The following is a 12,980-nucleotide window of genomic DNA, read 5'->3' as shown; positions in this document are numbered from 1 at the left end:
TGAAGCTATGCCCCGATTTTCCTGGAAAGGGAGAATGAGCAATCATATTTACCCCATCCCCGCTGCTTCCCTGGCACCATTGTGCAGAGTGCTCGGTTGCGGGTGGAATGAATTGAAATGATCAGTGGCACAAGTGGCAGGGCTGCGTTCTAAGTTCTTAGTATTATGGTTGGAACCCCTCCCTCTGGAGAACACCCTTCTATTTTCGCGCAAAACCCTGACTTATTCAGGTCACGGGGCTTCGGCCTATCACTGCAAGGTCCCCGTTTGCGGGGCAGTGCCCGCTGCCGATAGATACTGGGTAGAAGACAATTTCTTGGGTTGAGGAGCAGCGATTGGCGGATCCCGCCTCTAATGCTTCCCAGGACATCGGGCGCTGCGTGTCCGAGATGCCGGTTCCGGGGCGGCCACAAACACCACCCGGAAGCCTGAATGAGGCCTCCGAAGTACAGGACTCACAGCCCTCAGCGTGGCCGCTATTCAGGGTGCCGGGCCCGGGGCCAAGGCAGCGTGCGCGTGCGTGCGTGCGTGCGTGCGTGCGTGGGCGCGCGTGCGCGGCGCCGCTGTCTGTGGGTTGGCTGGTTATTTTGCAAGCGGGAGGGGCTGTGCGCGCTCCTGCCTCCCGCCTCTGTCCCCCACCCCCTTCCCCGGTCCCAGTCTCTCCTTCGGAAAGATGTCGGACACGGCAGTGGCTGACACTCGGCGCCTTAACTCGAAGCCGCAGGACCTGACCGACGCTTATGGGCCGCCAAGTAACTTCCTCGAGATCGACATCTTTAATCCACAGACGGTGGGCGTGGGCCGCGCGCGCTTCACCACCTATGAGGTTCGCATGCGGGTGAGTCACGGGGTGAGGGAGACAGCTGAGGGAGGACCAGGCGGCTGGGCGGGGGCTGCCAGAAGGCGCTCGAAGGGGTCATTTGGGGGTTGGGGGCAGAGGTCTCCAGACTCGGTTGTGGCCCTAGGATACAGAAAAGTACAGAGGGGGACATCGGACTGGGGTGAGGGAAAATAAGTACCTATGAGCAAGAAGTGAAGCCTGGCTGGATAGGGTGGGGAGGATGGGGAAGATTAGAGTGGGGAATTCAAGGAAATAGGAACCCTGAGTGCAGCGACAGAAGAAGGGAAGGAAGAGTGACAGAGGGCTGGGGAATGGAAAGACAAGGCGATATATCGCTGGGTCCCATAACTAAACTGTGTTGTGGGAAGTCAATACGAAGAGGGAGGACAGGAAGCCCCGATTTCTTCCTCATGAAGTCTCCCTGGGATGATGGAGTTAAGCAAAGCCTGCATTGAAGGGAAGATAGACCCCAGGAAAGGGAGAGAGTGGGCTTGGTAGAGCAGAAATAAGAAAGGGAGTCTCCCTGACACCGAGTGCTTCCCAGACTTGTGTGGAATTAGCATATGAAGGAGAGAAATGTTTTCTGCTTAAGTTTTCTCAGGTATCACATGCTGTGTCTTATGGTGAAATCTGGCCTTGCCCTGGGATTGGTGGATTGTCAGTCGGTACTCAAAGCATCCTGTGCTGATCCGTTAGATTTGAAGTAGCCAGTATTTCAGTATTGGCTCCCATTTGGGCTTTCTGTATACAAATGGCCATTTGCCCTTTCTGTTCTAGATTAACTTTTTGGATTAAGACTGTTGTCTGCGGTTACTTTAACGTATGACATTTCGGGACTGCCCAGGAGTGGCTTCTTCCAATGTGCACTACAGAGGACTTTATTCTCTAGTTCTTAGTCCACATTACAAGGATGGAATGTGCAGATAAAGTAGTGGTTTGCACGTTCTTTAGCCCAGTTGAAGTGGTTACAGGAAGAAAAGTTAGAGGCCCATTTTCTAATTTTCCTTATGTTTTTTTTTTTTCTCAGACTAGAGGGCCAGAATATTCTCTATGGACAGCATGCTGCTCAAACAGCATTTGAAGACCTATAAAAGAGTGTATGTGCTTTCATTTTTGACTGAATGAATTGAATGAGAGAGTGTGTCTCCTACATGGGCTTTGAAATTTAATTGAGAAATGGTGTCCAAATTCCAAGTTTCACAAAGTCCAAACTGAAGAAAGAAAATCGAAGCAAAAATTGAGAAAAACTCATCTATATAAGAACTACCTGAAATCAACTCTTTGGAGAAGAATGGAAGTTAGATCCCTCAAAATATGATCAAAAGTCTGGAACTGTTAGTGATAGAGAACTTAGTTACCTGAGGAAGCTTGGGCATAACTTGTTCAGTGTGAGGATTCTCTGCTGTGGGGTTTTGGAGACAACATCTCCATCCATTACCCAAGAGCCTTAGGGATTATGAATGAAACAGCTCTCTTCTTAAGGCATTCTAATAACAACAGAGACTGTTCATCCAGTGCCTACTATGTGCCAGGCACTGAACTAGGGTTCAGTTTCTAAATCCTTACAAAAATGACATTTTACAGATAGGAAACTGAGGAGGAATGCAGTTTAACTTGCCCAAGTACACATAGCTAGTAAGTGACAGGGCTGATATTTGAACCCAGATCTGACTGACTCCAAAGCCCATCATACTCTTTGCATTACACTTCAGTCTCTTTGGCAATGCTTAGTTGCAAAACTTTAGTGCACAATATTTTTTACCCACAAAGCTTTCCATCTATCCTTTTCACAATTTCTAATTGTACGGTGATGATAGGTTTGATGGCAGTTCCTAGTTGTGTGAATTTTAATTTGTATTGTTTATATTAATTTGTATGGCTATCTAGACTTAATATTTTAATTTAACTCTGTGTAGGGGAGAAGTTGGTAAATTCATTTAGTTTTTAGTTGCTATATTAGGTGATTGATCATGGTAGGCATTTTAGGGAGTATGAGACTCAAGAGACTGGGCTTTGGGAATTAAACATTGTGTATGGTAGAAGCAGATGGCACTGACTTTCTTCTTTATATAATAACTAAATATTTCTGAAGGTGTTCTCTTATTTTGCTCAGGAAAGAATTCCCCCCTCCCACCCTTCCAAGAAATTAGGAATCTGGAGAGGTATCCTGGTGACTTCACATAATGTGTATGGAACTTTTCAAATGTCAGTTGTCCTGTGGACTTGAATTTTGTTTCTGTCTCTCCTTTCCCTTGACTTTGTGTTGATCAGAGCCAACGACTCTGTATATCCTGTACTACACAATCCTGGCTTCCTCAAATGATTTGTAGGTTGGAGCTGGGAGACTATCTTAGTACATAGTGGCCCCTTCCTTACATGGCTAGGTGTGAAGATGAGAGGTCATTATTGTCACCATCCTGTGGGGGTAGGGAAAGAATAGGAGTTTTGTGAGCCAAAGGAAGAAGTCCACAAAATGGCAGTGGATGGTTTCACTATGCCTTGGAAGCAGCTACTCAGCATTTTTCCCCCTTTGTTCTGTTAGCTTCTGTAAAAGCCTACTTGTTAAGGTTCTACTCTTTGGGGATCACAGTATTTGTAATGAATTCTGGTGGAAACCTAGAATTACATGATACCAAAGCACTTCTTTTTTTCTTGCAGTATTATTTTTCTCCCCATCTTTGTTGAGATGTTATTGACATATAACATTGTGTAAGTTTAAGGTGTACAATGTGATTATTTGATACTCATACAGATTTCTTGCAGGGTTCTGAGTATTTTCTTTATAATGTTTTCTTTTAAATGGTTAAAATATGCACATGGTACAAAATTCAAAAGATACAAAAAAGATGTACTGTAAAAACTAAGTCTTCCACCCTCTGCCCTCTAGAGGTTCCCTTTTCCAAAGAAACCATGGTTTCCAGTTTTTTCATTTATTCTCCTAAAGAATAGGTTGTAATAAAACATTGCTTTACCTGTATCTCACTCTCCTTCAACTCATTGACATTCCTTGGACCTTGATCATAGGTGGAGTTGTAACTAGTGTAAGTTGGCTAGTTATTTAGCTTTTGATGACCTATACCTAGAACTGGATCCTGGAAAGACAGTTTCCAGACATGAGGACTACAAAGCATGAGGTAGTGAGGACTGTGTGAAGCTCTAGCATAACTGGGAGATGTTCTTTTCCTGCCCTGAGGCAGTTGTGGAGGCTCAGGTCATAGTTCAGGAGAGAAACTAGTTCCTTTTATTTCCATCTGCTGATACGAGTTGGCTGGTGGAAAATACAGTCAACTTTAATACATGTGGTTGGCCATTTCTATTTAGAACTTGTAGACAGGAGTGAGGATCAGGGCTTTTTGTTTGTTGGTAGTTCATGTTGCCATTAGAGCCTTGGGAAAATTATCAATGATTAAGATGTGGGAATAAGCTGATCTATATGAGGGAGCAAGATATGGTAACCCAACTTAATGTAATTGCTATTTCTGCCGTACTTTCTAGACAGGGAGAAGGTAAACATACCTAGGGCTTCTATTAATCAGTTGAGTATTTACTGAGTAACTTGCATAGTCTGCATTTAGGGAGATGCAGAAGTAGTGACAGCTTCTGATTTCAATGAAATTATAGTTTAGTTAAGTAGCAAGACTAACATGATGCATAAAACAATAGTGTGTCAGACACTACTAAAGTATAAATGTCATAGGAGTTCAGAGGAGAGGGAGACCAGTAAATTAAGCTGGTGTGTTCAGGAAGATTTCCTGGATGAAATGGGACTTGAGCTCGGACTTGTAGAATGGGGACAATTTGAGGAAATTTGAGGAATGGGTATGATTTGAGGAAATCATACCTTGGAGGTGCTTTTCTCTTATTCTTTTACAGGGAACTTAAATTCACTTTTGGGGACACCTGGGTGACTCAGTTGGTTAGGTGTTTGACTCTTGATTTTAGCTCAGGTCATTATCTCACTCACAGTTCATGAGTTTGAGCCCCATGTAGGGCTCTGCGCTGACAGCATGGAGCCTGCTTGGGATTCTCTCTCACCCCCTCTCTCTGCCCTTCCCCCACTCACGTGCACTCTCTCTCAAAATAAATAAACATTAAAAAAATAATTTTTCAATTGAAAATGTAATACATGCATGTGACAGATTCAAATTGTTCAGTGAAAAATGTGACCCTCCCACCCATTCCAGTTGTTTAGTCTTATACTCCAAAACCAATCACTGTTATGAATAAATATTTTATTCATAAATACAAATATATACACGTATACATATCCCTTTTTAAGTTGAAGTATAGTTGACACACATGGTACATTAGTTTCAGGTGTTCAACGTAGTGATTTGACAAGTTTATACATTACACTATGCTTACCACAAGTATATGTGGTATGTATATTGTGTGTGTGTGTGTGTGTGTGTGTGTGTGTATATATATATATATGTATATATATAAAACTATATTTCCTGTGTTCTTATTCCCATGCCTTACTCATTCCATAACTGGAAGCCTATATCTCCATTCCCGTTCACCCATTTTGCCCATACCCCTAGCCCCCTCCCCTCTGGCAACCAACAGTTTATTCTCTTTATTTATGGGTCTGCTTCTACTTTTGTTTATTTGTCATGTTTTTTAGATTATACATATAAGTGAAATCATATAGTATTTATCTTTATCTGTCTGGCTCATTTCACTTAGCCTAATACCCTCTAGGTCTATCCATGTTGTCACAAATGGCAAGATCTCATCTTTTTTTCTAGCAGAGTAATATTCCACTGTGTGTGTGTGTGTGTGTGTGTGTGTGTGTGTGTGTGTGTGTAGCACATCTTTATCCCTTCATATTTTTATTTTATTTTATTAAAGTTTATTTACTTATTTTGAGAGAGAGAGTGTGAGCAGGGGATGGGCAGAGAGAGAGAGAGAGAGAGAGAGAGAGAGAGGGAATCCCAAGCAGGCTCCGTGCTGCCAGTGCAGAGCACAGTGTAGGGCTTGAATCTGCGAATAGTGAGATCATGACCCCAGCTGAAACCAAGAGTCCAATGCTTAACTGACTGAGCCACCCAGGCGCCCCCATATTTTCTTTTTAAAGTTTATTTCTTTTGAGAGAGCACGCACAAGTGGAGGAGGAGCAGAGAGAGGGAGACAGAGAAAATCCCAAGCAGGCTCTACACTGTCATTGTGGAGCCCAACGCAGGTTTCAAACTCACAAACGGAGATATTGTGACCTGAGCTGAAATCAAGAGTCTGACACTTACCTGACTGAGCCACCCAGGCACCCCTCATCTTTTTTTCTGTTTATTTATTTATTTTTGAAAGAGAGAGCAAGCGGGGGAGGAGCAGAGAGAGAGGGATACAGAGAATCCCAAGCAGGCTCTGTGCTGTGAGCACAGAGCCCAACACAGGGCTTGAACCCATAAACCATGAGATCACGACCTGAGCTGAAATCAAGAGTCAGACGCTTAACCGACTGAGCCACCCAGGTGCCCCACATCCATTCATCTTTTGATGGACACTTGGGTTGCTTCCATATTGGGTTGCTTGGCTGTTGTAAATAATGCTACAATAAACAAAGGGGTTCATATATCTTTTAGAATTAGTGTTTTCATTTTCTTTGGGTAAATATACATAGCCTTTTTTTAAACCAAATAGGGGTAAGCTGTATGTACTGTTCTGTAACTTGATTTGATGCTTAATATATTTTCATACTGGCACATGTATATTTCACATTCTTTTCATAGCTGTATAGTAATTCTACCGTGTAGGCATAGCATAATTTATTTAACCAATTGTCTATTGATGGACATATATAATTATTACAAGTAAAGTACAGTGAAAACCCTTGTATATACATATTTGCATACAACTTCAAGTCTATTTAAAATTTGTTTTTACGTTTTATTTATTTTTGAGAGAGAGCACAAGTGGGGGAGAGGCAGAGAGAGAGGGAGACACAGAATCCAAAGCAGGCTCCAGGCTCTGAGCTATCAGCACAGAGCCCGACGCGCGGCTCAAACTCACAAACCGTGAGATCATGACCTGAGCCGAAGTTGGACGCTCAACCGACCGAGCCACCCAGGGGCCCGAACTTCAAGTCTATTTATAGGATAAATTCTAAGCAGCAAATGACTTCTAGTCACCATCTGTGACAAGGCTGGATGTGGTAAGGATTGGTATTTACCTGGTGGTATTTTAAAGGAGTTATAGGAGCATGGTCCACAGGAATTATTTCTTCATTGGGACCTAAATGGTTCTGACAGGTGGCCACTACAGGCTGAACGTTAGTTACCGTCTCTCTTCTCTCATTTTTCCTTCCCTGTAGACAAACCTACCTATCTTCAAGCTGAAGGAGTCCTGTGTACGGCGGCGCTATAGTGACTTTGAGTGGCTTAAAAATGAGCTGGAGCGAGATAGTAAGGTATGACCCCATTCCCTGTGTGGAATCTTTGGAGGAGGAGATCTACATAGGCTCATAAGGAATAAGATTCTAGTCTATAAATATTTAAAAAAAATTTTTTTAATATGAAATTTAGTATACTCTGGTTTCTCTTCAGATCGTCTAAATCTTTCGCCTTTTATTTATTTTTTTATTTTTTATTTTATTAAAAAAAAATTTTTTTTTTCAACGTTTATTTATTTTTGGGACAGAGAGAAACAGAGCATGAACGGGGGAGGGGCAGAGAGAGAGGGAGACACAGAATCGGAAACAGGCTCCAGGCTCTGAGCCATCAGCCCAGAGCCCGACGCGGGGCTCGAACTCACGGACCGCGAGATCGTGACCTGGCTGAAGTTGGACGCTTAACCGACTGCGCCACCCAGGCGCCCCTCTTTCGCCTTTTAATATGAACTTTATTGTCAAATTGGTTTCCTAAAAAAAAATTTTAACGTTTATTTATTTGTGAGAAACACAGAGAGAGCAAGAGCAGGGGAGGGGCAGAGAGAGAGGGAGACACAGAATCCAAAGCAGGCTCCAGGCTCCAAGCTGTCAGCACAGAGCCCGATGCAGGGCCCAAACTCACAAACCGCAAGATCATGACCTGAGCTACGTTGGCCTCTTAACCGACTGAGCCACCCAGGTGCCCCTGTGGTCTATAAAATCTTAAAGGCAGTGGAGAGGCTGAACACTATCAAATCCCAGCACATTGGATCTGGGTGATACCCTTTGAAACTTGAAAGTGGTAAGTTCAGGACAAATTTTAAAAGAAAAAATATTACTTGAATCAGTGGTGAGTAAAGTCATAAAACTTAACTTATATAGGTACTAAAAATATAAGTGTAGATCGTGTCAGAAAAGACCTAGCTAAATTCTTGGATACTAGTGGATTGTTAAAGAAAGTGAGGAATATTTGGAGTTTATTTCCTTTTTTTTTTTTTGAGGTGGTAAATCTGTCCTTCCATAAAATCACTTGGATTTTTTTATGTTTGTTTATTTTTAAGATAGATACAGAGCATGAGCAGGGGAGAGGCAGAGAAAGAGAGAGAGAGAGGGAGAGAGAGAGAGACAGAATCCAAAACAGGCTCCAGGCTCTGAGCTATCAGCACAGAGCCCAACATGGGGCTCGAACTCAGAACGGTGAGATCATGACCTGACCTGAAGTCAGACGCTTAACCGACTGAGCCACCCAGGTGCCCCTGGATTCATTTTTGACCTAAGCCATCATTACTGTTCTTATGGCCTCAGTTCTTACAAGTTGCCAGCTGTGGGATAAGATAGACCCTGGCTAATAGTCTAATAAGAAATGAGGTATACAGTGCTTCACCATCTCGTTCCCTCTTCATCCTCTCCCATGTGGCTGATATTTTGTGTCTGCCTGCAGATTGTAGTACCACCACTGCCTGGGAAAGCCTTGAAGCGTCAGCTCCCTTTTCGAGGAGATGAAGGGATATTTGAGGAGTCCTTCATTGAAGAAAGGAGGCAGGGCCTCGAACAGTTTATTAACAAGTAAGCCAAGTTCCTGGGGACTCCTCTTGCTCCTTTTGCCATCATGGTCTTTCTGTGTTTTGTCTGTCTCCTCTTTTGTGATGTGTAATAAGATGTGTTGCCGGTTGTGTGGTGAGCTGACTGGACAGTAAAACTCCATTCCTTCGAGCAGAATTCTGATCCTGTACCTCAGGGCCTGAAAAGGCCTTGGATGTGTTTGGGGATTTTTCCCTACCTCACCTGTCTATCTCCCTTCTCCTACAACATCAGGGTTGGAGTGGTGCCTCGTTGCTGTCCTCTACTTACTTGAACCTCTGGAAGAGCTGATGTTGCCCTTTCTCCCCTGTCCACACCCCCATTGCTCTGTGAATTCTCTCTGATCCCAGATACTACTGATAACCATCTTGGTCTCTTTATAGAATTGCTGGGCACCCACTGGCTCAGAATGAACGCTGCCTACACATGTTCCTGCAGGAGGAGGCAATTGACAGGAACTACGTCCCTGGGAAGGTGCGCCAGTAGGAGCCCCTCTCACCACTTGCCCTCTACTTTCCTGCTGAAATGACATTGATTTTTACACTAAGCCTCTCTCTCTGTCTCTTTGATCTGAAGTTGGCTGCCCATCCCCTGGCCTGATAGACTGTCTGGCATTGTGTTTCTTGGTACCTGACTACACCGTGGGCACTCTGCTAGGATCCTCTTCTCTGAGAAGAGGTGGGAGACCACAGGCAGATGCTCTTTGCTTGGGGTGCGGGTGGGGGGATTGGACTGGAAGGCAATTCCTTGGGCATTTACCTTTGCCAGAAGGCTAATCTTATGGGGGGTGGGGGTCTTGTGCTGGTAGGGCACTCGGATACATACTGATGCTGCAAGTCCAGGGGATTTTCTTACTCTTAGGTTTAACCAGAAACGCTGAGCAGGGAAAAACCCTGCCTTTCCTACCTGCATGAACTTTTTTCTTTTGGGGAAGGTGGTAGAGACCCAGAAGTTCTTGTTTTCTCTAGGCCTGCTCCCAGTTTTCTCAACGGTTTCTTTTGTTCCTTTCTCTCTCCCTTGTTGCTTTTCATGGCAGTAAATCCTCCTGAGTCTAAGCAGTCTGTTGTGTGGAGCAAGGTGTGTGGGTTTTCTGGGCCCCTCATCATGGCTGCTTCAGAGTCAGAAGAAAGCCATAGGGCAGTAGGGGAACTCTTGTTGTCTAGCCCCTCTCCTTTGTGGCTCCCCACTCTGGCTGCCTGTTCTTGCTCATCAGCAGGTGAGTCAGTACAGGCCAGCAGTTTCCACCCCCCCCCCCCACAAGCCCTTGCTACTTTATAGGTTACCTTTGCGGGTTTGATGGCTTGAGGGGTGGGGACAACTCACCACTGCCAGGTAACTCCCTAAAGGGTGGGAGTGGATCATTTTCTAGGTACCTCCCAGTGGTTGGGAAGGGCATCACCACCCTCTTCCTTCCATTCTTCCTCCCCACCCCACCCCCACCATCCCATTTAGTGCTGCCACAAGGCCGAAGCACATGAACAAACCACACAGTCTCTGACTTCTCCTAAGCACTTTGAGCTGTTGAATGGGGCTCAGGGGCAAGAGTTGTCACTGCCCTCCCCAGCTTGGTCACAGGGTTACTGAACTGCCTGTACCTGTTTCCCATGGAACTCCAGTAGTCTTCCCAGAATTTGAGCTAGAAATAGCAGCTGGGTATGGATGTCCCAAATCTTAAGAGTCTGAAGCAGCTTTCCTGGGCTTCTATCTGGAGGATAGTGGTTTGTTTGCTGGGGCCTAATATCTCTCTCCAGTGGTGGGATGGGAGCAAGTTAACTGGTGTCATGTCAAAAATGGGGACTCTTTGCTTAGACTCTCTATCATGGAAGGATCGGAATTCTCTGTATGGGGTCTTGGGGAAAAGGATTGTGGAGTTGGACAAGACCCTGATCAGAGAGTTTAGGATTGGATTTTGACATGGGATTTGGAGTCCTTCTCAATGTTGAAGTTCCCTGAGACAGATTAGCTCTCCAGCTGCTGAGCCTGTACCAGGGGCTGAGCAGCCCCTAGAGAGAGGCTGTGCTCCCTTTCCCACCTTCCAAATGTTGGTGTTGTTGCTGCCTTTTTGATTTGTATCCTCTGTTATTGACTTTTTTTTAAGAATTCTTTCATTGTGCACAAGTGCTGAAAGCCTGAGGCCCCATTTCTGCTGTGTATATATCCTGACTCGGGGCTTTTATTCAGCAAACTGTTCATTCTTCTGTCAGACAATGTCATATTCAACTCTGTTCATATTAAACCACTGTGAAGCAAGCCTCTGTTTTCCTGCTTAAGTTGTAGTATTTTTTTTAGTGTCTAGGATATTCTTGGTATTGTGCAGAAATCATACAACATGGTCAGTATCCTGAGGTGATAAGTTAAGTTTGGCATTTAAATTAAAAAAACAACAACCAGAATCCTAGCTGCCTGTAGCGATATTTACCTATCCTTGCAACTCCCAATTGACTTTGTCACCGAGGTAATGCGTCTTCTTGCAGGAAGTAGCCATAGGGCTCAATACCTGTGGTTTGGTTCAGATTTAGTAGATTTGGTTTTTAACCTTGTGGGTTTCTACTAATTTGGGCAGAATATATTTATAGTGTGTGTTTGTGTGTGTGTACATATATATGCATATGCTATATGTGTACATAAACTCGTGTGTGCAAGTGCTCATCATCCAACCTACCACCTACAAACACTATTTCTTTTATAGTTTTTTTTTTTACTTCAATTGAGACTTTTTTCTTTCAAATAGATTTGATGCAGGCAGAAAGGTGAGTGAACTTTGAGAACTTTTTTTTTTTTTAACTCTGAGAACATTTTTTTTAGGTTTACTTATTTATAAATATAAATTTATTTATTGAGATAGAGACAGTGTGAGTTAGGGAGGGGCAGAGACAGGGGGAGAAAGAGAATCCCAAGCAGGCTCCACACTGTCAGCGCTGAGCCCGATGTGGGGCTCGAACCCATGAAACTGAGATCATGACCTGAGCCGAAACCAAGAGTCGGACGCTCAACAAACTGAGCCAGCCAGGTGCCCCTCTGAGAACTTTTGATGGGTGGATATTTTCATCTGACCGATGTGTTCTGAAATGGCTTCCTACACAAAGTGGCTTTTAGTAAAGGTTTGGAATGAGAGGAGGTAGGAGTCTTGTCATTTGGGAAGTCAAAGCAAGTTTTAATCATGAAGTTGAGCATGGAAAGAAGGTATAGAAAGGGATGTGGTCAAAACACGAATTAAGGTGACATAACAATGTACTTGGGTGTAAGTAGAAGAGTGGGGGCTGAATTGAAGTTAAGAGGTTTTGGTAGTTCGGGAATTAGATGACTAAAGGTATCTGAGGGGATAGGGAAGAATAGAAGTTTCTGTGAGATAAAAGAAAAGAAGAATAATTAGAGAAATGCAACCTTCATAAACAGCAGTGTTAGAGAATGAATTAGAGAATAACTAGAAAAGGCAACTATAAAGTTTCAAAATTTTGGACAAATGACATTCATTTAACAAGTACCAATTCCTAGCCTTCTGTGTGCCCAGTCTTATGCTAAAAGCTGGATGGGGTGGGGTGGTTGTGGTACAAATAAAAGAGGATTGCATTCTCTTTTCTTCATAGACTTTATTTTGTACACTTTGTAGACTTTATTCCCTCTTTGGAGTCAAATGGGTCACGTTAGCATAGTAACCTGGGTCCTGAAAGAGCCCCAAATCCAAGCCCTCGTACCCACCAACACCAAGGAGAAGGTTTCTTTCATGAGGAATTCACATTTCTGCATGTACCTAAATGTTTATCACTAATTAATTCCTTTTATTCATAGCACTGAAGCAGCTCAACCTTATATTGGGACCTGGGCGACAGGCTAACCAAAAATTTTAAACATAGTAGCTAGACCCAAAAGAAGTCTAAATCTTCACATTCTGGAGATGACTTATCTACTACCCTTTGACCCATTCTTTGACATGAGGAGTTGAGCTGGTAAAGGATGGAAGAGGTGAGCGGCCTTCAAACTGCGCTGGAGTTTTTGTTTGATGAGACATCCTAGCTAAGACAGTTCTATCTTCAAATATATGCTGTCATGATTTAAGTAAAATTACTTTTTACTGTGGAAATGCAGACCAACTGCTCACTGAAATGGATATTTCTTCATATCCTGAAGACTTTTGAGTCACCTCTGGTCTTCTCTTCTTAGACACAATAACAGTTCTAATTTTTCCTCACTTGG

General features: G+C 43.6%; 1 protein-coding gene across 2 annotated transcripts; it reads left to right on the top strand.

Annotated features, from left to right (window-relative positions):
• The first annotated feature begins 571 nt into the window (after nt 1-571).
• On the top strand, nt 572-11,036 carry SNX12 (sorting nexin 12). Of its 2 annotated transcripts, none has more exons than XM_047844540.1 (4): nt 572-826; nt 7,152-7,247; nt 8,647-8,771; nt 9,170-11,036. In XM_047844540.1, the coding sequence occupies exons 1-4, from the start codon at nt 674-676 to the stop codon at nt 9,270-9,272; spliced, it is 477 nt and encodes a 158-aa protein (XP_047700496.1). In that variant the 5' UTR covers nt 572-673; the 3' UTR covers nt 9,273-11,036. The 2 variants fall into 2 exon arrangements, with proteins under 2 accessions (XP_047700496.1, XP_047700494.1); XM_047844538.1 differs by having other exon boundaries at nt 574-838.
• The last annotated feature ends 1,944 nt before the right edge of the window (nt 11,037-12,980 follow it).

The sequence above is a fragment of the Prionailurus viverrinus genome, chromosome X (genome assembly GCF_022837055.1).
Source record: "Prionailurus viverrinus isolate Anna chromosome X, UM_Priviv_1.0, whole genome shotgun sequence".
Lineage (NCBI taxonomy): Eukaryota > Metazoa > Chordata > Mammalia > Carnivora > Felidae > Prionailurus > Prionailurus viverrinus.
Note: the sequence above shows the minus strand (reverse complement) of the source record. Positions and strands in the feature narration are given on the sequence as shown.

Coding starts and splice junctions, on each gene's coding strand:
- SNX12 (XM_047844538.1), top strand. CDS start 674: ATGTCGGACACGGCAGTGGCTGACACTCGGCGCCTTAACTCGAAGCCG. Junction 839..7,151: donor CCTATGAGGTTCGCATGCGG/GTGAGTCACGGG, acceptor CCTTCCCTGTAG/ACAAACCTACCTATCTTCAA. Junction 8,772..9,169: donor CTCGAACAGTTTATTAACAA/GTAAGCCAAGTT, acceptor GTCTCTTTATAG/AATTGCTGGGCACCCACTGG.